The sequence below is a fragment of the Microtus oregoni genome, unplaced genomic scaffold, assembly GCF_018167655.1.
Source record: "Microtus oregoni isolate MIOR12 unplaced genomic scaffold, Mior012 000011F_ref0000422, whole genome shotgun sequence".
Classification (NCBI taxonomy): Eukaryota; Metazoa; Chordata; class Mammalia; order Rodentia; family Cricetidae; genus Microtus; species Microtus oregoni.
Window position 1 is genome coordinate 42900718 of NW_024543070.1, and position 23818 is coordinate 42924535.

Genomic DNA, 23818 nt, shown 5'->3' on the forward strand with positions numbered 1-23818 from the left:
AGGGTGATGTTTCTCTGATTTCCTCAGCCCATTTATCATCTGTGTACAGGAGTGCTACTGACTTTTTTGAGTTAATCTTATATCCTGCTATATGACTAAGTGTTTATGGGTTGTAGAAGTTCCTTGGTAGAATTTTTGGGATCACTTATGTAAGCCATCATATATCAGCAGCTGTTGAAATAGGAGCGGCGGGCTGCGTCCCCGGCACCCGGCTGCCCACATGGCTAGCTCTAGCTTATGCCCCGAAATAATTACACGGAAACTGTATTCTTTTAAACACCGCTTGGCCCATTATATCTAGCCTTTTCTCAGCTAACTCTCGCACCTGGACTAGCCCATTTCTAATAATCTATGTAGCTCAACATCTGGCTTACCAGGAATGATCTTAACCTGCGTCTGCCTGGAGTGGGAGAATCATGGCGACTCCTTGACTCAGCTTCTTTCTCCCAGCATTCTGTTCTGTTTACTCCTCCCACCTATGTTTTAACCTATCAAGGCCAAAGCAGTTTCTTTATTGCTTAAGCAATGAAATCAACAGATTGATATATGACACTCCCACATCAAGCAGCAAATAGTGAGAGTTTGACTTCTTTTCCCATTTGTTTTTCCTTGACCTCCTTTTGGTGTCTTACTGCTCTGAGTAGGTCCTCAAGAACTATATTGAATAGAGAGTGGACAACCTTGTCTTGTTCCTCATTTCAGTGGATTCGCTGGGAATTTCTCTCCATTTAGTTGGATGTTGGCTGTTGGCTATTGGCTTGCTGTATATTGTCTTTATTATGTTTAGGTATGTTCCGTGTATCTCTGCTCTCTCCATGACCTTTATCATGAAGGGATGTTGTATTTTGTCGAAATCTTTTTTGGCATCTAATGAGATGATTTTTATTTTTCAGCTTGTTTATATAGTGGATTATGTTGACAGATTTTCATACATTGAACCATCCCTGTGCCTCTGGAATGAAGCCGACTTGATCATGGTGGATGATGGTTCTGATGTGTTCTTGGATTCGATTTGCTAGTATTTTATTTAGTATTTTTGAATTAATGTTTGTGAGTGAGATTGGTCTGTAATCCTCTTTCTTTATTAAGTCTTTTCTGTAGTTTTGGTATCAGGGTAATTGTAGCCTCATAAAAAGAGTTTGGCAGTGTTCCCTCTGTTTCTATTGTGTGGAATAATTTGAGGAGTATTGGTATTAGTTCTTGTTTGAAAGTCTTGTACAATTCTGAGCTGAAACCATCTGATGCTGGGCTTTTTTTGGTTGGGAGACTTTTGATGACTATTTCTATTTCTTTAGCAGTTATAAGTCTGTTTAATTTGTTTATCTGGTCTTGATTTAATTTTGGTAAGTGATATTTATCCAGAAAGTTGTCCATTTCCTTTAAGTTTTTCAATTTTGTGGAGTACAGGTTTTCAAAATATGATCTGATGATTCTCTGTATTTCCTCTTTGTCTATTGTCATGTCCCCCTTTTCATTTCTGATTTTGCTAATTTGGATATTCTCTCTCTGCCTTTTGGTTAGTTTGGATAAAGGTTTGTCTGTTTTGTTGATTTTTCTCTAAGAACCAACTCTTTGTCTCATTGATTCTTTGTATTGTTTTCTTTGTTTCTATTTTGTTGATTCAACTCTCAATTTGATTATTTCCTGCAGTCTAGTTCTCTTGGTTAAATTTGCTTCTTTTTGTTCTAAAGTTTTCAAATATTCTGTTAATTGGCGCATGTGGGATTTTTCCGGCTTCTTTATGTAAGCATTTACTGCTATGAACTTGCCTCTTAACACTACTTTCATTGTGTTCCATAAATTTGGGTATGTTGTGTGATCACTTTCATTGAATTTTAGAAAGCCTTCAGTTTCTCCTTTTATTTCTTTCTTGACCCATTGATGATTCAGGTGAGCATTGTTTAATTTCCTTGTGTTTGTGGGTTTTCTGGAATTAGTATTGCTATTGACTTCTAGTTTTAAACCACGGTGATCTGATAAGATACATGGGGTTATTCCAATTTTTTTTTTGTATTTGTTGAAGTTTGTTTTGTTACTGAGTATGTGTTCAATTTTTGAGAACATTTCATGAGGTGCTAAGAAGAAGGTATATTCTTTTCTGTTTGGATGGAATATTCTATAGATGTCTGTTAAATCCATTTGAGTCATAACATCTGTTAGTTCCCTTATTTCTCTGTTAATATTTCGTCTGACTAACTTGTCCAGTGGTGTGAGTGGGGTGTAGAAGTCTCCCACTATTATTGTGTGGGTTTTAATGTGTGATTTAAGCTTTAGAAGTGTTTCTTTTACATATGAGGGTGCCCTTGTATTTGGGGCATAGATGTTCAGTATTGAGATTTCCTCTTGATGGGTTTTTCCTGTGATTAATATGAAATGTCATTCTTTGTTTCTTGATTGATTTTAGTTTGAAGTCTATTTTGTTAGATATAAGGATAGCTACATCAGCTTGTTTCTTAGGTCCATTTGATTGGAAATTTTTTACCCAACCCTTTACTTTGATGCAATGTCTGTCTTTGAGGTTGAGGTGTGTTTCTTGTATGCAGCAGAGGGATAGATTTTGGGTTTTTTTAACCCATTCTGTTAGCCTGTGCCTTTTTATAGGTGAGTTGAGTCCATTTACATTAAGGGATATTAATGACCAGTGATTGCTATCTCCTGTTAATTTAGTTTTTGTTGTTGATGATGTTATTTTGTTTTCCCCTTTTGTGGGATTTTCTGCTCTGAGATCATCAATTGTCTGTGTTTTTGTAGCCAACTTCTTTGGGTTGGAGTTTTCCTTCCAGTATTTTGTATAGGGCTGTGTTTGTGGCTAGGTATCGGTTAAATCTTGTTTTGTCATGGTTTAATCTTGTTTTGTCCTTCTATGGTATTGAACGTTTCACTAGGTATAATAGTCTGTTCTGGCTTCTGTGTTCTCTTAATGTCTGGATAATGCTTGATTACAGCCTTCTAGTTTTCATTGTCTCCAATGAGAAGCCAGGTGTAATTCTGATAGGTCTGCCTGAAAGACCCCCAGAGTGGGGAGACTCTCATTCAAGTCTCAGGATAACACGACCACCCATTAACTCACGAGAGACAGTCCTTGCTGCAATCACAGGAGGTTTATTGACAGGACAGGGACCAGTGCACTGGGCCTAAAACTCATTTCCCACACGCGGGTAGAGAGTTCGACTCGAGTAGCTGGGAGAAGGGGTATTTAAGGGGAAAAAAACCACAACCTAGTAATCCAAAGGGGGCAGGGAGGGCGTCAGTGGTAAATTCCGAAAATACCAGTGATAATCACAAGGGGGTAACTCCCTGTTTCTCAAGATTATAATCTAACTTTATAGTCAGCCAGTTCCTGGAACAGAGTCACTGAACCGATTAACCTAGCTTTTTGGTTCTTCTCTCTGTGCTAGATTTTTTTGGCTCTACTCTTTCTGCTAGAGGGGTCTGGATTTATCCAGGTCTTTCATGCCTTTATATGTTACTTGGCCTTTTTCCTTTGCAGCTCTTAATAATCTTTCTTTATTCTGTATGTTTATTGTTTTGATTATTATGTGGCGAAGGGACCTTTTTTATTTTTTTGATCCAGTTTGGCATTTTGTAAGCTTGTTGTAACTTCATAGGCATATCTTTCTTTAGATTGGGAAAGTTTCCTTCTGTGATTTTTGTTAAATATATTTTCTGTGATTTTGAGTTGAGCTGCTTCTTTCTTCTTTCTTTTTTTTTTGTTTTTTTTGTTTTTTTTGATTTTTTGAGACAGGATTTCCTTGTAGCTTTGGAACCTGTTCTGGAACTCACAGAGATCTGCTTGTCTCTGCCTCCCGAGTGCTGGGGTTAAAGGTGTGTGCCACCACCACCCATCTTGAGTTGAACTTCTCCTTCTTCTATACCTGTTATTCTTAGGTTTGTCCCATATTTCCTGGATATTTTGGGTTAAGCTTTTGTTAGATTTAATGTTTTCCTTGACTGACGAGTCTATTTTTTCTATTGTATCTTCAACACTTGAGAGTCTTTCTTCCATCTCTTGTATCCTGCTGTTCATGCTTGTGTTTGTGGTCCTGATCGTTTTCTCATGGTTTCTGTTTCTATAATTTCCTCAGCTTGTATTTTCTTTATTTCAGTTTTCAAGTCTAATGAATCGTTTATTTCATCTGTTTGCTTGCTTTTTCTTTGTTTTCTTTAAGGGATTTCCTGATGTCTTCTAATTGTTTGTCTTTTCCTCCATTTCTTTGAGGGAATTTCTCGTTTCCTTTTTAAGAGTTTCAAACATTTTCCTGAAGTTATTTTTTAAGGTCATTTTCTTCACTTTATCTATATTTGGTTGTTCAAGTCTTGCTGTTGTAGGGTCTTTAGGTTTTACTGGTGTCGTGTTGCTCTTTGTGGTGTTGCATGTGTTCTTACCTTTTCTACTCATCTTTTCCTCTAATAGGTGTGATTGGGGCTGTCTGTGATTCTTTTGATTAATCTAGGTGCCAGTGAATCCAAGGCTCAGATGGTTGTTCCTCATAGTGCAGTTAGTGCCATGGTTCTAGTTACCCCGTTGGTCACTCAGTGTTCCTGGACGTCACTCAGCTCTCCCGGGCTGTGCTCAGCTCTGTTAGACCTGCTCTAGCCTAGGTTATGGGCTCAGACCTGTCTCTGTAAATGTCCTGGTCTGAATCCATTCCCGCAGAGGTCCCTGGTTTGTGGTTGGTCCTGTAAAGGACTCTGGCTCTGGTCTACTCCCTCAGAGTTCCCAGGCTTGGGTGCGCGCAGACCTAGAGAGGACCTGGCTCAGACTTATTTCCTCTGAGGTCCAGACTCATGCTCGGACCCACAGAGGTTTCTGGTTCCTGACTATTCTCTTGACATTCCAGACCTACACTTGGACCCACAGAGGTCATGGCTCAGGCCTACTCCCTCTGAGGACCAAGACTCACACCTGGACCCGCAAAGATCTCTGGTTCCTGCCTACTCTCTTGGAGGTCCCAGATTCACGCCCAGACCCACAGGGGTCCTGCCTTAGGTCGACTCTCCTGAAGGTCCCGGATTCAGGTTCAGACCTGCAGCTTTCTCTGGCTCTGGCTCACTTGCTCAGCGGTTGTCCCCCTGTACCTGCTCTTGTGGATTTTGCTGTCTCAGGTCTGCTCTTGCCCAGGTTGCCGGCTTCGTTGTGTCTGTAAATGTCCCGCCACTGATTCCGGTCCTGCTCCTGTGGAGCTTGCTTTCTCAGGCGCACTCAGGCCTAGGTCACTGGGCCAGTTCTACTTCCGCAAATGACCCTGGTCTGGATCCACTCCTGCTCTCGTGGAGTTCACTGACGCCTGCTGTTGCCCCGGTCACTGGTTCAGTCTACCCTTCACTTTTTATCTTTAAATTTTGTTTTTAATTATTTGCAGGCTAGGGATCAAACCTGGGGTTTTAGTAATACTAATTACCACGTAAACTATAATTCCAGTCCTGTTCTTTAACTTGTGTTTAAAAACCTATGAAGTGTTTAATTTAGCCACTTTTGTTTTTTTTGATTTTTCGAGATGGTTTCTTTTTGTACCCTTGACTGTCTTGGAACTTACTCTGTAGATTATGCTGTCCTTGACCTCTCAGAGATCTGCTTGCCTCTTCCTCCTGGGCGCGCTGGGTTTAAAGGTGTGCACTACCACCACCTAACTAATGTAGCTACTTTTTAGTATAAGGCATTTTTTATATCATTGCTCTAATAGGAAATGATTTGGTAAAGTTTGAAGTGTTATAGTCTATAAATTGGCATAGTGTCTGTATTTGTGATCCTTTGTGAGTTGTTTCTGTGAAGTAATTTTTATAGCCAAGTTTTTGAATATTGGTTGAAAAACTTGCCTATATTTTAAGTCTTATTTGCAATTTGCCTAATGCACGCCGAGGGTTATCACTGCTAAATCTAAGGAATTCCTCAGTTGTGGAAACAAGACCCCTTGTAGGGAAAAAAAAGGGTACTAGGAAAGGTTGGTATTCGAGTTATTAGCATTCTTTGTGGAACTAAAAAGCAGACCAAACATAACTAACAGTTAATAAAAGGAACAGTTTTAAAACGTAAATACCATTTGATTTGTTTTCTAAAGATGTCTGCCTTTACTTATATTTTCCTGATATTTGTTGATGTTCAATAGCAACACCCACTCTACCTACACAAAGGACACACTTGAGAATTGTCAGGCCTGTTAGGAAAGACTGGAGGATCAGGGGGAGTATGTTTTAACCTTCATCATGGAAGGAAACATATTTTGGATACCATGGGACTTAATTCTATGGAGAGAGGTCAAGTCAGTGTTGGGGACTACAAAAATGGAAATTAGGAGCTTCCATTGACTCATAGATAAGGAGAGCTGTGCAGTTTTATCTCTCAGGCACCTGGCTTCAAATAGGTTCAAATATAACCTAGAAAGGAGCCTCTTCATAGTTACCGAGAAAGCTTCAAATTTGTTTATGCCAAGTTTTTCTTAATGCTTTTGTTGTTGTTTTAATTTTTGGTTTATTTTGTTTGGTTGGTTTGGTTTTTTTTTTTTGTTTGTTCGTTTGTTTGTTTGTTTGTTTTTCAAGACAGGGTTTCTCTGTGTAACAGTCCTAACTGTCCTGGAACTAGCTATTATAGATCATCTGGCTTTGAATTCAGAGATTACCTGCCTCTGCCTTCTGAGTGCCCGGATTAAAGGCTTGCGTCACCACTGCCCAGCTATTAATTGGATTTTTTTTAACAGAATCTTTTAGATATTAGTGAAAGTTAAGAAAAATTTATAGTATGATTATATGCTTGTCCTTTTCATTGCTTATTTTGTGGTCATTCTTTACTCGTGACGTAATCCCATTTTTATTTTTGTTTTGCCTGAAACCATCTCAGTATGTGATGGCGTGAGAACTCACAGAGTTCTGCCTGCCTCCACCTCTTGAGTGTTGAGATATCCCATTCTGAATTTGCTGACTTCACCCACTGACATAATTTAATGTGTTGTCCCACACTCACAGTACTGGACATTGGGATTTAGATCCAGTGACTCACGTTTTTCTTAGGTAGGGCTTGAACAAGAAACTTAATAATAGTTAAATACAAGGAAGCACATGACGTCTGACTTTTTTTTTTTTAATTTTTAGCCACTGGTGGCTGCCCAGTTCTTCATTTTCTTAGGCATTTACAAAACAGTGCCCATCATTGTTTTCAGAAGGTTGTACAACTGTCTCCTCTAACTAGTTCCAAAATTTCTTCATTAACTTCTAATCACATTTCATTCATTAAACTGTCCTTCTCTTTTCCACTTCTGTCTAATCACCAGAAGCCACTGATTTTTTTTATCTCTGATCTGAATTTACTTTATATTTTCTGTAGGCATCATGTAATATGTGATTTTTTTTTGCATGAGGCTTCTTTTCTGTAGTGTAATGTTGTTTTAATGTTTGTAACATGTATTAGTATCTCATTAAAGGTCTTTTGTATGTTACTGCTACAGCTTTTATATCCATTCTCCTGTTGGTAGACCTTCAGATTGCTTTCACCTTTTGTTATTGTAAATAACAGTGTTGTGAACAAACATTAACTTACAACTGTATTTGCCATCTGTGTTCCTTTGGATGTATATTTAGGTGTGAAATTGCTGGGTCATGTAATAATTCCTTGCTTAACTTTTGTGAGACTGCTAAACTGTTTTCTGCAGTGGCTGAACCATTTCATTTTCCTATGTCAAGGAATTGGTATTCTTATTTTTCCACGTTGTTAACACTAGATATGAAGTCATATTACTTCAGTTTTCATTTTTAGCTCCTAATGAGTAATGATGTTCAGCATCTGATGCCTAGTTGTTTCAGCATCATTTGTCTAAGTGGTTGGTTTTTGTGTATGTGTCGTGAGAGGAAGGGGAGTGTGTATACATGTTTACATGTGGAGTCTAGAACATATTTCTTAGTTCCTGTTCCTTCCTTTTAAAATCACTTTGGTGTTTTTATTAAATATTGATTGTCTGTGATTGAAATGTAGTTGAGTAGTTGCCTCATGTTCATGCATAAGGCCCTAGGTCTAATCCCTTGGACTGGAAAAAAATCGAATGAATGAAAAAGAAAGGGGGAAAATTATCTTTAATAAATGAATGGGTGTCGGGCAGTGGTGGCGCACACCTTTAATCCCAGCACTCAGGAGGCAGAGGTAGGTGGATCTCTATGAGTTCGAGGACAGCCTGGTCTACAAGAGCAAGTTCCAGGACAGGTTCCAAAGCTACAGAGAAACCCTGTTTTGAAAAACAACAACAACAAATGAATAAATGAATGGATTTGTCTGGGGAGGCAGCACAATGGGCAGTGGGTAAAGTACCTGCGTTAGGATCTCTAGTACCCATGTAAGCACTAGGTGCAGAAGTACATTTCTGTAACCTTAGTGCTAGCATGAGCAGAGAGAAGCAGATATCCAAGGGCTCACTGGCCAGCCATTGTAGCTGAAATAAAATAAATGAACTGCAAAAGTTCAGTAAGAGATGTGTTTTAAGAAAGTAAGGTAGAGAAGGAATTGAGGAAGTACCTGGTATCAACTCATGACCCCTACCCTTCACCTGCACGGCACACAGATGTGTACCTGGCACATAGGCGCTCAGTTCTCTCTCAGTACCCCTTACTTCCCCCGCAGCGTAAGGCTTCATTTCTGTTTTCTCAAGTCTGTTTTGTTGATATGTACTTCAGCCATATGCCAGCACCACATGTTTGGAGCACTGTAGTTTTATAGCAGGTTTTGAAATTTGGGGGTTTGTTACTGTTCTTCCACAGGATTATTTTAGCTGTTCCTTGCAGTTCATAATTAGTTAGCTTTTCTATTTATGCAGAACATACTTTTGGAATTTTAATAGGGCCACATGTCTTTGTTGATTGTTTTAAATATTGTCATCTCATAGGACTTCCAATCTATGAACACAGTCTATTTCCATTTATATTTATCATTGTTTTGAAGTTTTATTGTGTTTTGTGTTTCATTTGGTTTTGAGACAAGGTCTGGTTATGTAGCCCTTCTTGAACTGCTGAACCCAAACAACCTTGCCTCAGTTTACTGATTGGGTGAAATTAGAATCATCCTCCTCTGGACCTGGGTTAACAATGCACTTTAGTTTTTAGTGAATAAGCCTTGCTCTTCCTTGGTTAAAAGTCTTTCTAGGCCAGCGGTTCTCAGCCTATGGTTTGTGATCTCTTTGAGGGTCGAACAACTCTTATGAAGGATCGAACAACCATTTTATGTGGGTTGCCTAAGACAATAGAAAAACACAGATTTACATTATGGTTCATAAGAGTAGCAAAACTTTAATTATGAAGTAGCAATGAAAATAGTTTTATGATTGGGGGTCACCACAACATGAAGGACTGTATTAAAGGATTGCAGCATTATGAAGGTTGAGAACCACTGGGCTAGAGAGATAGTTCAGCAATTAACAGCACTTGCTGCTCATTTAAAGGACTTGGGTCTCTAACTCCAGTCCCAGTAGACACAACTCCCCCTTCTGGCCTCTATGGGCACTGCAACACAATTGGGGTACAACACTGATGCATACAAAATACTTATAAACTAAAAATTCAAAACTGAACATGAACAAGCACCCAGAAGTCCTCTACATTCCTCACTCCCCCAAAAACATCACAGTTCTTATTTATAATACCATTAAGTTTTACTTTTTAACCTTTTTCCTTTTCATAGCACGAATAACATCTTTACAAGAGGAGGTGAAGCATCTCAAACATAATCTTGAAAGAGTGGAAGGAGAAAGAAAAGAGGCTCAAGACATGCTCAATCATTCTGAAAAGGTGAGTGACTTACAGTCCTAATTATATTATATTGTGGTTGTCAAAGGTTATAAGATAGTTTATAGCATTCATTTGTAGTGTTTATAGTTTATTATGTGGTTGGTTCTTGGTATATGGGAATGTATGTGTGATTATTTGTCATCTTGCTACCATATTCTTGTTTGTACCCTAAAAAGCGTTGGATGCTTAATAGACAATCACAATACTTTGATTTGGAAATAGCTTTTAACAAGAAAATTGTTCCTAGGGCTAGAGAGATGACTTACTAGTTAAGAGCACTGGCTACTCTTTCAGAGGACCCAGGTTCAATTCCTAGCACCTATATGGCAACTCATAATTGCCTATAACTCCAGTTCCAGGGGATCTGACACCCTCACACCAATGTAACATGCAGGCAAACACCAATGCACATTTAAAAAGAAATTGTTCCTAGTTCCTTTGTACATGGGTAAGAGATAGGTATTAATCCTTTGTATGTTAAATCATATGAAGAGAAAAAATAAAGGACTGGATCGTGTATTTATTCCATGTAAGATCAAAGTAATTGGCTTGTGCACCACCCCCTATCTCTCCCTCCCTCTATCCTCACCTCCTTCTTGTAAGATCATGCTTCATGACTCATTTGTGGAGTCAGGACAGTTAATGGGGGAGGGTCAGTTCCATCTTTTGCGTATGGCTTTTAAGGATATAACTAGGGTCCTCAGGCTTAGTGGTAAGTGTCTTTATCCAGCAGTGCCATCTTGCTGGCCCCTGCATTTATTTAGAATTTTATCAGTTTCACTACTAAGTACTTTGCTGAGGAGAGAGGATCAAATAAATTACTTTACAGATGTAGGTCTCACTTTCACTGTTTCCTTGGAAATGATTCAAAAACTGCTGTTTTGGTATGTTTTCTATCCCTGAGTATGGTTTTTTCTTTTTGGGTTTTTTTGTTTGGTTGGGTTTTTTTGTTTTGGTTTTTCGAAACAGAAATTTAGAAAGCTGTATCCTGATTATTTAAAGATACTTGTTAACCCTGTCTTTTAAGTAAACCAAATTCAGGGTACATGATTATGACAGACTACCACACTCAGGCAAATCATGGGACAGAAAACTTAGCATTGCACTGAAGAAATACAAAAATTAATAGTAAGTTGCACTACTGACTACCCCAAAAGCTCTGCTAAAGATATCTATCACCTAGTGTCAGCAGTGGATCTGTGAAATGCTGAGGAATGTAAGATTTAATGTGTGCCTCTTGCACAGTTTGTCATTTTCCATGACTCTCATTTTTATTTTTTAGGAAAAGAATAATTTAGAGATAGATTTGAACTACAAGCTCAAGTCTTTACAACAGAGGTTGGAACAAGAAGTAAATGAACACAAAGTAACTAAAGCGCGTTTAACTGACAAACACCAGTCTATAGAAGAGGCAAAGTCTGTTGCCATGTATGGTAAGTGTCAATTACATGAATATTTTCTATGATTAGTTTTAAATAATGCTTATACAAATTTGTTTTAGATCAAAACTTCACTTCTGTGGTTAAGAGTATAAGTAAGCATTATTATCTAAGAGAATATTTTTTATTATATTGTCTCTTTTTATCACAATTTTACCTTCTGTAGTTTCCTTACTTTATCTACCATATCTTTACTATAAAAGTTAGTGAAATCATACTAGGCATGCTGATTACCTGTGTGAAATGTTAGCACTGGAGAAGCTGAGGCAAGGCAATTGTGACTTTAGGGCTTGGGTCTAAAACAAAACAAAGTTAATGAATGTTGTGAAATATACTTTAGCTATGTAAAGATGTGTTACATTTGTTTATGTTATGGAATATTACTTTAGGCAAAGATGTGTTATGTTTGTTTAATTATGTAAAGATGTGTTACTTTTGTTTATGCTACCTTTGTTTAATTCTGTAAAGCTTTGTGCTGTTTTACCTTGCCTGCCTAAGGCACCTTAATGGTCTAATAAAAATTGAATGGCCAATAGTTAGGCAGAGGAGGGATAGGAAGGGCTGGTGGGGAGAGAGAATAATTCGGGGGGAGGAATCTAGGCTCAGAAGAGAACAAGAGAAGAGGAGAGAACAAGGCAGAAAGAAAGGAAGACACCCAGGGCCAGCTAGACAGGCAGTGCCAACCAAGCAGACATGGAGTAAGACTAACAGAATGAAAGGTAAAAATCCCCAAGACAGATAAAGAGAAACAGGTTAAATATAAGTTATAAGAGCTAGCAAGAAACAAGCATAAGATAGGCCAAGCATTCATAACTAATAATAAGTATGTCATGATTTGGGAGCTGATTGGTGGCCCAAAAGAAAGCGTGCTACTTTCCAAAGTGGTGGACTCTTCTTTTCTCCCAGTTTTGGTTGGTTTGTTTTTTGTTTTTAATCTATCCCTTGATTTTTCTTCATGATCTATTCTGGACCTTATTGTTACTTAGCTTAGCTGCTATTTTTTGCTTCAATTTTTTTATTCCTTTATAGTTACTTTGCTTTATAGCTTCCAGTTACAGTTCTAGTTTAGATCAATCCGTTGCCTCATTTTATTATCACTTCAATTGTACCTAAGATCAGTGTTAGTCCATTGTATCATCTCCAACCACAGTTTTAATTTATGTTCTTAAAAGACTAATCTTGTGATCTGGAGACTGCTTTGGGAAAAAAGGAACATTGGAAGTAGGATAATCTATTAGAAAGTTGTAGGCGCCGTTCACTGGTGGTAAGCAGAAAGCAAAGAAGCAGAAGTACAAAGGACAAAAATGTAGTGGGAGGAGGACTGAGAGGAAGCAAGGAAGACTCGGATGTTTAGTTTGAACAGCTGATTGGGTGGTTATATCCTAAACAGAGATTGATGTAAGTGCAGTAGAGTGTTTTGAGAATTGGAGAGAAAGGTGTAACTATTTCAGTATGTTAAGTTTGGGAGCTAGAGATGTGGATCAAAGGCAGAACACAAAATAAGTCTTTTTGAGGTCCTGAGTTCAAACTTCAGCATATCCCTGAAAACAACTTTGATAATTTTGTCACATATGTAGATGGATATATTAACTACTCAGTTGGTAATGTAAGTCTGGAACTCAACGGTAGGTAGGTATCTGGACTCCAAGCCTAACTGAAGTTGATTTCTATTAGGTTGGAGAGAAAGGAATTAGGAGGTAATGATTATGCTGGTTTTTTATTTTGTTTGTTTGTTTTGGTTTCAGTTTTATTTGTGTTTGCTTTTGGTTTTGTTTTTCCGAGACAATGTTTCTCTGTAGTTTTGGAGCCTCTCCTGGCATGTGCTCTGTAAAAGCCTGCCTCTGCCTCCCGAGTGCTGGAATTAAAGGTGTGCGCCACCAGCACCCAGCCAAGTTAATGATTATGTTAATGCAACTAACTAAGGTTAGGGGAAAAGTGAACTTGCACTCTAATGGTTTGTCTCCTCGAGGGCAAGTGCTAATAGCAAAAACACTGTCATAGTTTTGCAACTTATTACTGGCATGACTGGAAAAGTTAAAATTCTCAGAACTTGGCTTGCTGTACATATTCCAGAATAAGGCACCCTGGTAAATACTAGACTCTTCTGATAATAATTTAAAGAGGTTTTCTGCCATCATATAATCTTGTCATTGAGTTGCAGGGTTCCTGTTCTAGGAGCCTATGAAAAGTTTCTAGACCAATGCAAGAAAGAGATTAATAACTGTCTTCATCATTTTCTATACTTTCATTTCATTCCTTATTATTCCTCTTTCCAGTCACACTCTTCATCTTCTAGTCTAGATAGTATTAAATTGTCTTATCTTCTTTTTCAAGGACTAAATTGAAACTTTTAAAAAATATTATATTTTAGAATTTTTTTCTTCAGAGATTATCATATAAGTTACTAAAATGCCCTTAGAACTTTTATAATTAATATCTGTTACAGTTCCAAGATAAAATCATAGAGATTTTAAAAACCAATTTCCATACCATTTAAAGTGAAAAATATTAAGGTGATCTATAATTTATGTTTCTAACTTTTTTTCTTTTACAGAAATGGAAAAAAAGCTGAAGGAAGAGAGAGAAGCTCGAGAAAGGGCTGAAAATAGAGTTGTTGAGACTGAGAAACAGTGCTCTATGCTAGATGTTGATCTGAAACAATCTCAGCAGAAACTAGAACATTTGACTGAAAATAAAGAAAGGATGGAAGATGAAGTAAGAAACCATACTAATTTTATCCGTCTTTTAAAAGATGAACTATTCTATGTTAATGACTTGAGAACTCTTAATCAGTATTTGAAACAGAAGATTTGAATGAAGTGTGTGTTCACTGCTCTACTGTCATCCGAGAACTTAGAATTTTTATCTGAAATAGCTATTAAACATTCATTTCCAGCTGAGCAGTGGTGGCGCACACCTTTAATCACGGAACTGAGGAGGCAGAGGCAGGTAGACCTCTGTGAGTTTGACGCCATCCTGGTCTACAGAGTGATTGCTAGGACACCCCAAAGCTACACAGAAACCCTGTCTAGTAAAACAAAAAGGACAAAACTAGCAAAAAACCCATTCATTCCCTAGGAGCCGTTTCATTGTGTATCACAGCAGTGTATGCAACTATATCAGAATGTCTTAGTTCCTCCTGGAAGAAGCTATTTCCTTTATAAATAAATGAATGAATGAATGAATGAATGAATAAATAAATAAAGACTGGAAAAGTTTGCTATCTAGAAAAGCATGAAAAACAACTTCTTCTTGGAATGCTTATATTGATATAACACATGTTGTACATATTTATAATGCTGTTGATGAAAAGATGAAAGACTATGTCAGTAGTTACTGTATGTGTTTTAAACATCATTTGTAAGTAACTTCCAAGATTTGACTTGCTGAAGGCAGTATTGGAATACAGATTATGTAATTAGTAAGAAGGTAGGTAAGTCACGGGCAAAAGGAAGTAAAGTCAGAGAAGAAAGGACACATGGAGTCGTCACGGGAATCCCTGGGGCTCTAAAGTAACTGCTGTCTTTTAAAACTTACAGAGATGCTATTGGTGAAAACATTTTTTTAAAGAAAATCTATGTTGCTATAGAGAATTGACTAAAAAAAATTAGAAACAAACTAGCAAGCAGGCTAATATTGAAAATTTGGAAGATGGAGCTGGAAATGGCTCAGATGTTAAGGACATCACTGCTTTTCAGAAGAACCTGGTTTTAATCCCAGCACCCACATGGCAGCTCACAGTCATCTGTAATTCCAGTTCCAGGGAATCCAGCACCTCTTCTTGGCCTCCGCAGGTGCTAGGCACATATATGATATACAGATGTAACATGTAGGCTAAGCACCATATACATAAAGTGAAATATAATTTTTAAAAAGTTTTTTAATTAAAAAATGAGGCTTTTATCAAAATCGGTGCTTATTAAGATGAATAAGATAGGTTTGGCCTGTATGCCTTTAGGGAACAGACAACTTAGACCAGTCATGATTACAAGCATATATGTAACATATATGTGACTTTATGAAAATTAAGGAAAGCCTTGCTAAGGGTTTGGCATTTAGAAACTGAAGAATAAAACAGTTTAAGATTATTCGTTAAGACTGAACATGCCGTAGTGTTAGACCATCCAGGGAAGGGACAGAAAGGAGGGTTTTATGTACAAGACAGAGATGAAGGAGTTTGTGCTGTATGATGATCTCTGTGATAATCACCTTGGAGACAGCAGGTAATGAACACATAAACTGCTGAAAGAATTTGAGTTCATTGACTTCTACACTAATAAGTACTTAATACTATTTTCCAAGTTTTAGGATTGTATAAAATAGAATACGTAAACATTTGTGGATGAACGGATAAGTTAAAATACCCATTTGAAACATCTCCCCAGACATGACTTTTATCATTATTTTCTAAAACTTTGAGGCTAGTTAAAATCTAAGTTTTTCTTTTTCCCACAAGTTTCATATCTAAACTTTAGATACTGTTTTGACTTAGTAGTAAATATGCAATAATAGACACAAGGACAAATTAGAATAGTACAAGGGATAATATTCTCAAGATTTTATTAATAACCTTTCACATATCTAATAAATTATCAAAATAACTAAGATGCCAATCATTTTTCTCATCATAGCTCAAGAATCTCACCCTGCAGCTGGAACAGGAATCAAATAAACGGCTATTGTTACAGAATGAATTGAAGACTCAAGCATTTGAAGCAGACAATTTAAAAGGTTTAGAAAAACAGATGAAACAGGAAATAAATACTTTATTGGAAGCAAAGAGATTGTTAGAATTTGAGTTTGCTCAGCTTACAAAGTAAGTTTTGAAAGTATCTTTTAGTGTTCTTTTATTGGCCTATAAATACTTAATACTTTGTGTATTCAGATGATCTCAAAATTTGTTTAAAAAAAGACCTGTTTGTTTGTTTGTTTTGTGATAAAAGAATTTACTTGCAAAGAATGTTTGCAAGGAAGTTCAGGCTTTGGAAGGACAAGCTTATTAGGTTCAAATTACAGGTATTTAAAGAAAGACACAGATAGTAGAGCTGCTGGCTTTGCAGTCATCTACTCATTATGGAAATACTAGCTTTCTCATGATTTTCGTATCTATAAATATCATCACATTGCTCCAGACTAGCATGCAAAAATGAAGGCTGCCTTACTTGACAGGAAGTGATCCAGATGGCTTTAGTTTGGAGATTACAAGGGTACATAATCTTGGTGTGGGGGTGGGGTGGTTCTGGATATTTATTTTATTTTTGGTTTATCTCAGAGTTGTAGTCTTTTTTTCCTATTAAAGATGTCATGTACCTGGTTATTTGTGATGAAGACAAAGCCTGTCCTGGGCCTGCTTTAAAAACATAAAATGAGAGATGGGTATTCCTTATACCAAGTTGTGATTTTATTTCCTCCAGATATTATTGTACCTTTAAAACCCATTTCGTTCTATTTTGGCTTTGGGTTTTTTTTCTCTGTGTAGCCCTGGTTGTCCTAGAACTCACTCTGTAGAATGGATTGGTCTCAAATTTAGAGATTCACCTGCCTCTGCCTCCCAAATTCTAGGATTAAAGGTGTGAGCCACCACTACTATCATTAGGCCTGTTTCGTTGAAATAAGTTGTCTGTTTTTATTAAGTTGGATTTATATTGGCAAATTTCTTGATTTAGAAGCCCCATTTTTACCAGTTAATATATATACCACTGATAAAATAACTTCTACAAGAAAAATATTTCAGCATTGTGTTATTTTTCTAGCTTATCTGGTGAGACCACACTGCCCGGCTCCATCTTGAACCTATAAAATTATGCTGTGCAAAGCATAGGCTTCTTCATAATGAAAGCTTTCTTGAGAAACACATTAACTGGATCTTTCCAAACCATAAAAATGAAACTGACACATTTTTCTCCAAGCAACTCTTTATACTCAATGGACATTTATAATGTATTTTCTATCAACTACATGGCTTGTTACTAAACTACAAAACAATTTCTATCTAATATTAAAGCCTAGCAACTTGGAATAAAATTATTAATCCTTAAAAATCTTGGTCTTCAAGTTCCATTGTGTTCCTATGTATTTGAGTCTGTTTTTGTCCTTAGAGTGTCCTTTTTCCTATGAGGTATGTTTACTGTGTGTGATACATATTTTGACTTTCTCCTTACCAGAAATATATTACACTTCATTTTTACTTTAAATAATTTTATGACCTCTACTTTTGTCTACTGTAGAAAACATTAAAGTGCATTCCTGTGACTTTCTGCCTGTAAAGTGCATCTCTGCCTTTCCACAGATATCTATAGGGAAAACAAGCCACAGCAGCGTCCGCTTCCTTTTTATGGTTTAGAGATCTACAATGAATGTGTTTCTCAAGAAAGTTTTCATTATGAAGAAGCCTATGCTTTGCACGGCATCATTTTATAGGTTCAGGATAGAGCCAGGCAGTGTGTTCTCAGCAGATAAGCTAGAAAAATAAAATGATGCTGAAATGTTTTTCTTACAGAAGTTATCTCATCAAACCTTTTATTTTTTTTTAGCAACTTAAATGAAACCTAACATAAATATAAAAATTTGATTGCTGATTTTCTTTTATATAAAGGCAATACAGAGGAAATGAAGGGCAGATGCGGGAGTTACAAGATCAACTTGAAGCCGAGCAGTATTTTTCTGTAAGTGAAAATCATTTTTAATGTAGAAACTCTAAAAGCTGACTTAAACAAGAAACTTTATAATAGAGTTTTGTTGGTTGGTTGATTGGTTGGTTTTGTTTGTTTGTTTTGGGGTTTTTGTTTTTCAAGACAAGGTTTCCCTGTGTTGCCCTGTAGATCAGGTTAACCTCAAACTCAGAGATCTGCTTGCCTCTGCCTCCCAAGTGCTGGGATTAAAGGAGTGCACCACAGCCCGGCTTGAAGTTTATGAGTTTTTTTCTGCAAATGATATTTTTTTCAAGGTTCATGGTCTATTTAAATTGCGAAGTAGGAGGGGAAAGACCTTTTCTGTGCAGTTTTTAACAATTACCAGCAAAGGGGTTGGAGAGATGGCTCAGCGGTTAAAAGCATTGCCTACTCTTCCAAAGGTCCTGAGTTAATTCCCAGCAACCACATGGTGGCTCACAACCATCTGTAATGGGGTCTGGTGCCCTCTTCTGGCCTGCAAGCATACAGACAGAACTTTGTATACATAATAAATAAATATTTTTAAAAAACAATTACCATCAAATTATACCTGTAAATAAAACTTCTGATAGCTGGGCATGGTGGTGCAGGCTTTTAATGACAGTGTACTGGAGTCATAGGCAGGTGAATCCAGACTAGCCAAGGCCACAGGGTAAGGTCTTGTCTCAAACAGACTTGGTTGCTGGGCGTGGAAATACATGCCTGATGCCCAGCACTTGGAAGCTAACTTAGGGTGGAGTGAGGGTCCTTAAATTCCAGTCCAGCATGGATTACATAGGGAATTCTAGCCCAGTCTAAGCAATAAATATTTATCAAAAAAAAAAAGACTTTGTTAGAGACTCTGCTTGCATAAGCACTAATTAGTATGTGTCCTCATAAGCATCTTTAGGTTGTAGAAATAACAGATGTCGCGGGTCAGTGGTGGCACACGCCTTTAATCCCAGCACTTGGGAGGCAGAGGCAAGCAGATCTCTGAGTTTGAGGCCAGCCTGGTCTATAAGAGCTAGTTCCAGGACATGCACCAAAGCTACAGAGAAACCTTGTCTCAAAAACACCTAAAGAAAGAAGGGAGGGAGGGAGAGAGGGAGGGAGGGAGGGAGGGAGGGAGGGAGGGAAGAAAGAGAAAGAAATAATATCTGATATCTTTTTTCTGTTTAACTCAGTCTATAGTTTTATATGAATTTATTTGGTTTTGAAGCTTTTGAATTTGGTGGGCAGAGGTCCTTGATTGCAGACCTTGAGAGCTTGTATTCTGCCATTTCATTTTAACTTAACATTTATCAGATTGTACCCCTAGTACCTACCATCTATTCTGTAAACCTTATTCATGTACTTAAATGCATGGATTTAACTTGTTCTTATTGTTGTTTTTTTTTTTTGTTTACGAGGGTATTTTGTTGTTGTTGTTGTTTTATTTTATTTTATTTTATTTTTGAGACAGGATTTCTCTGTGTATCTCTTTCTTTCCTGATACTTTCTCTGTTGACCAGGCTGGCCTCAAACTCCTAGAGCTCTCTTGTCCCGAGTCCTGGGATTAAAGGCAGGTGTCGCCACCACTTGTTTGTTTTTTGTTTTGTTTTTGTTTGTTTGTTTGTTTGCTCTTTTAAAGACTTGTGTGACAGTCCTGGCTGTCCTGGAACTTACACTGTAGACCAGGCTGATCTGCAACTTAACATAGATTCACCTGCCTCTGCCTCCCAAGTACTGGGACTAAAGGAATGTAACACCACTGCCTGGCTGTTTGTTTGTTTGTTTGTTTGTTTTTAATGGTTTATTTTTATTTTATGTGCACTGGTGTTTTGCCTACATGTATGTTTGTGTTTAGGTGTTGAATCCCCTGAAGCTGGAGTTACAGATAGTTGTGAGCTACCATGTGTTTTCTGGGATTTGAGCCTGGGTCCTGGGGAATAGTAGCCAGTGCTCTCAACCACTGAGCCATCTCTCCAACCCCAGCAATTGCTTTAAATTATCTTAAAAGTAAAAACAAGTTAAATCGGGGGTGTAGAGATGGTTCATCAGTTTAAGACCATAGTTTGCTCTTCCAGAGAACCCAATTCAATTCCCAGGACCCACATGGTGTTTCACAACTATCTGTAACTCCAGCTCTAGGGGATCCAACACCCTCACACAGACAAACATGCAGACAAAACACAAACACCAATGCACATGAAACAAAAGAAAAAAATTGCTGAACTATTTATAATACACCATAAACACTTCATTCTTTATCACTTGTTTTTACAGACACTTTATAAAACCCAGGTAAAGGAACTTAAAGAAGAAATTGAAGAAAAAAACAGAGAAAATTTAAGGAAAATACAGGAACTGCAAAGTGAAAAGTATGTCCATTTTGCTTTGGAACAGAACAGGAATCTCTACTCAAAAAGGCATTTATAAATTTAAGTTGAAAGAAAGGGAAGTAGGTGTGCCATCATTCTGATGGGGCTAATTTATTGGGCTAATTGATAGCAAATCTGTAGCACAGGTTCTAATTGTTGTTAATAAAAACCTGGAGTCAAGTATTTGGGGGTGAAAGCTGAGAGGTTAAAGAAGCAGTGCGGCCAGCCATTAGAGAGACCTTTTACCCCTATCAGTGCTCAGACGGAAGGGGCGATCCTGTCCTCAGACTGTCTCCTCCCACTTTATATTCCTCTGTCTGCCCAGCCATATCCCTTCCTGTCTCCATCTCCCTAGTGCTGGGATTAAAGGTGTGAGCCACCACTCCCTGGCCTCTTGTGGCTTAGCTTTGCACTCTTATCTTCAGGCAAACTTTGTTAAAATGCAAACAAAATATCACTACACATATCAGACTAGTCTACCTTAAGTTTGAGAGCATCTGGCTTTCTCTTCTGGCCACCATAAGCTCCAAGCAACATGTGGTACACTTACATACATCCAGGCAAAACGATAGATAGATGGATGGATGGATGGATGGATAGATATATGGTGTTTTTTATATATTTGTATAAATAATTTTTAAGCAGAAAAAAAGAAAGGTAGTGGTGGTCATGGTTAGGGATAGTTCATTACCCAAATTTACCAAGAACCTACAAAGATCAAGGAAGTATACACATGACCAAGATGGCTTATCTAAGAGAGGATCTTTCAGACAAACAGAAAAATTAAAGTAATGTGGTCCCAGTATAAATGTCAATTCTGAAAAGTTAGTTTTTGAGACAGAATCTCTTCTACCCAAGGCTGGCTTTAATCAGATCTGATGCCTCCACCTCCCAAATGGTAGAACTGTATACATGACCACCACACTCAGGCAATTCTGAACAGCTTCAAAGTGCTCTTTCCGATGTTTGCAGGTAGTTTACAGTGGTCTGAATCTGTGTTTTTGTAATCTCATTGAATTATTTATGGGATAACTTGGTTTAATCCTCTCAGTTTATAATGAAAGTGTAAGGAACTTGCCCAGAGTCCCCACCCAGTAGATAGATACAGGGATGACTAGTGAGTTGGACTTAGTGTCTTGAATCTGACCTCTATTGACTCTTACAGTCCAGACCCACAGCAAAGTCTTTTATTTTTTCTAAAAGTAAATTGCTTACTAAATTAAAGTCATTACTTTCATAAAAATTTTGTAGTGGATTTAAGTAAAATCCTTGGTTCTGTCATTTAGAGAAAATTGTGTGGAGTTTTTTTTTGTTTTTTTTTTTTTTATGTGTTCTTTTAGTCTGTTGTTTCCAGAGAGAATCTCACTGTGTAGTCCAGGCTGGCCTTAAGATTTCACTTGTTGGAGGCTGGAGAGATGGCTCAGAGGTTAAGAGCATTGCCTACTCTTCAAAGGTCCAGAGTTCAATTCCCAGCAACCACATGGTGGCTCACAACCATCTATAATGGGGTCTGGTGCCCTCTTCTGGCCTGAAGGCAGACACACAGACAGAATATTGTATACATAATAAATAAATAAATATTTTTAAAAAAAAATATTTCACTTGTTAGAACAACACATGTAGGCTGGTTGATGGTAACACACACACCTTTAATTCCAGCACTTGGAGGCAGAGGTAGGCAGATCTCAGAGTTAAAGGACAGCCAGGACTGCACAGAGAAACCCTGTCTTGGGGGAAGAAAGAAAAAAGAATACAGATAGGCCACCATAGCTAACAAGATAATGGTTGTCATTTATGTGATCAAGTAAGGAGAATGAACTGAATTTTTTTTTTTTTCGTTTCTTAAAACTGTTGCAGAGAAACTCTTTCTACTCAGTTGGACCTAGCAGAAACAAAAGCTGAGTCTGAGCAATTGGCTCGAGGAATTCTGGAAGAACAGTATTTTGAGTTGACTCAAGAAAGCAAGAAAGCTGCTTCAAGAAATAGACAAGAGATTACAGATAAAGATCATACTGTTAGTCGGGTAAGTAATAGGTGAATATTTCACTGAAATTGATTTAAGTCAAAATACATTGAAGTATCAGGGTATACATGCATGTAATATACTTATGCAGCTCATGTAGAGTGACCATTCTGCACTTGTGTTTATTTGATCTAAAACGGTTGATAGTGATAGAAAATCTTATTCAATGCACTGGGCTTTTTTTCTTACTGTAGATAAATTTTATGTGAGGAAATGCTTAGCCTATTTCATTTATTCTCCTACTATGTTAAGAGTGATCTTATGAACTAGATTTCTTTGAAATTCGAGTAACTATTCTGGGGTAAGAAACTCATTGTTGATAGTCCATTGTGATCAAAACCAGTCCTACAAATTCCCTATTCTTTGGTTCATACTGTAGACTATCTAGTAATTCTGGATAAATGAAAGTTACAAAAGCATTTATTTGTGAGTTAACAGGTAAAGTGATGTATCATGCCTGGCTTTGACTCTGAGAAGTTATGTGATTTTTGGCAAATCCAAGGCTTAGAGAATTAATGCTATCTCTTAACACCCATATACAAACATGGATATGTCTACCCTTTTCTATAATCCCAGCATTGGGAATAGAGACAAGCAGATCCTGAGAGCTTCCTGGCTGCCAGACTAGCCAAAATAGCAACTTTCCAGTTGAATAAGAGATCCTGCCTCAGTGCATTAAGGAGATGGAGAGGAAGATAACGTATGGATATCCCATGCCCTACTCTGAGTTTTTTATGCATGTGCTCTAGCAAGTACACACACACACACACACACACGATAAACCAAGCATGGTAGCGTATGGTTTATAATCCCAGCACTTAGTGATTAAGTAGTAAGTCTAATATCAGCCCCGATTACACAGCTCCAGGCCAATCTGGACTACATTACTAGATCTAAATCTCAACCTTCTCCCCACTTCTTCCCTCACCCAGCCAAAGGAAGGGGAGGGCATAAATAATGCTCTTTCTGTGCAATTGTTATTATGATTAATGGAAAACATTTACCTGGAATAGTCATTGTTGAATGTAGTATTTTCATCTTCTTCAGTTGAGACAACTGAGACACAGGAGGACGACCTGCGCCAGGGTCACATAGGTTAGTTAGTAGCAGAACTTGAAATAAGTTCGAATTTCCTAGTCTGCTATCTAGTTCTTTTTATAATACACTTTTTGACTTTTTATGTTTAATACATATAAATAAATATATACACAGATATGTATACACATATCATTTTGAAAGGTAATTGCTCCTAAAACATTCATAGCAATTATGTATTCACTTTTACTTTCTTGTTTGTTTGTTTGTTTTGTTTTTCTGTGTAGTTCTCGCTATGTAGTCCTGAACCTAACTCTGTAGACCAGGCTGGGGTTGAACTCAGAAATCGATATTCTCTCCTCCTGTGTGCTGGGATTAAAGGTTTGCACCACCATTCCTGAGTCATGCACACACATAAACTGGAAACTAGGCATTTTTTACAGTTAAACAATGTTTGACCTGCTTTGCCTATAGATGTTAAGTATTAAAGATTTTTAGCTTCAAGGGTGAAAACAGATCTGTAGCTTAAACTTTGTTTGCTTTGTTTAG

The 23818-nt window shown here is 37.5% G+C and overlaps 1 protein-coding gene across 2 annotated transcripts in view; it reads left to right on the forward strand.

Annotated features, from left to right (window-relative positions):
* LOC121453250 (rho-associated protein kinase 1) overlaps window positions 1-23818 on the forward strand; it is a 127858-nt gene that overhangs the window by 84955 nt on the left and 19085 nt on the right. For both annotated transcript variants that reach the window (XM_041659843.1, XM_041659844.1), the window contains exons 17-23: window positions 9656-9762; window positions 11045-11195; window positions 13756-13916; window positions 15833-16017; window positions 17797-17866; window positions 20117-20211; window positions 22069-22234. In XM_041659843.1, the coding sequence (XP_041515777.1) occupies window positions 9656-9762; window positions 11045-11195; window positions 13756-13916; window positions 15833-16017; window positions 17797-17866; window positions 20117-20211; window positions 22069-22234 (935 nt within the window). The remainder of the gene's footprint in view (window positions 1-9655; window positions 9763-11044; window positions 11196-13755; window positions 13917-15832; window positions 16018-17796; window positions 17867-20116; window positions 20212-22068; window positions 22235-23818) is intronic.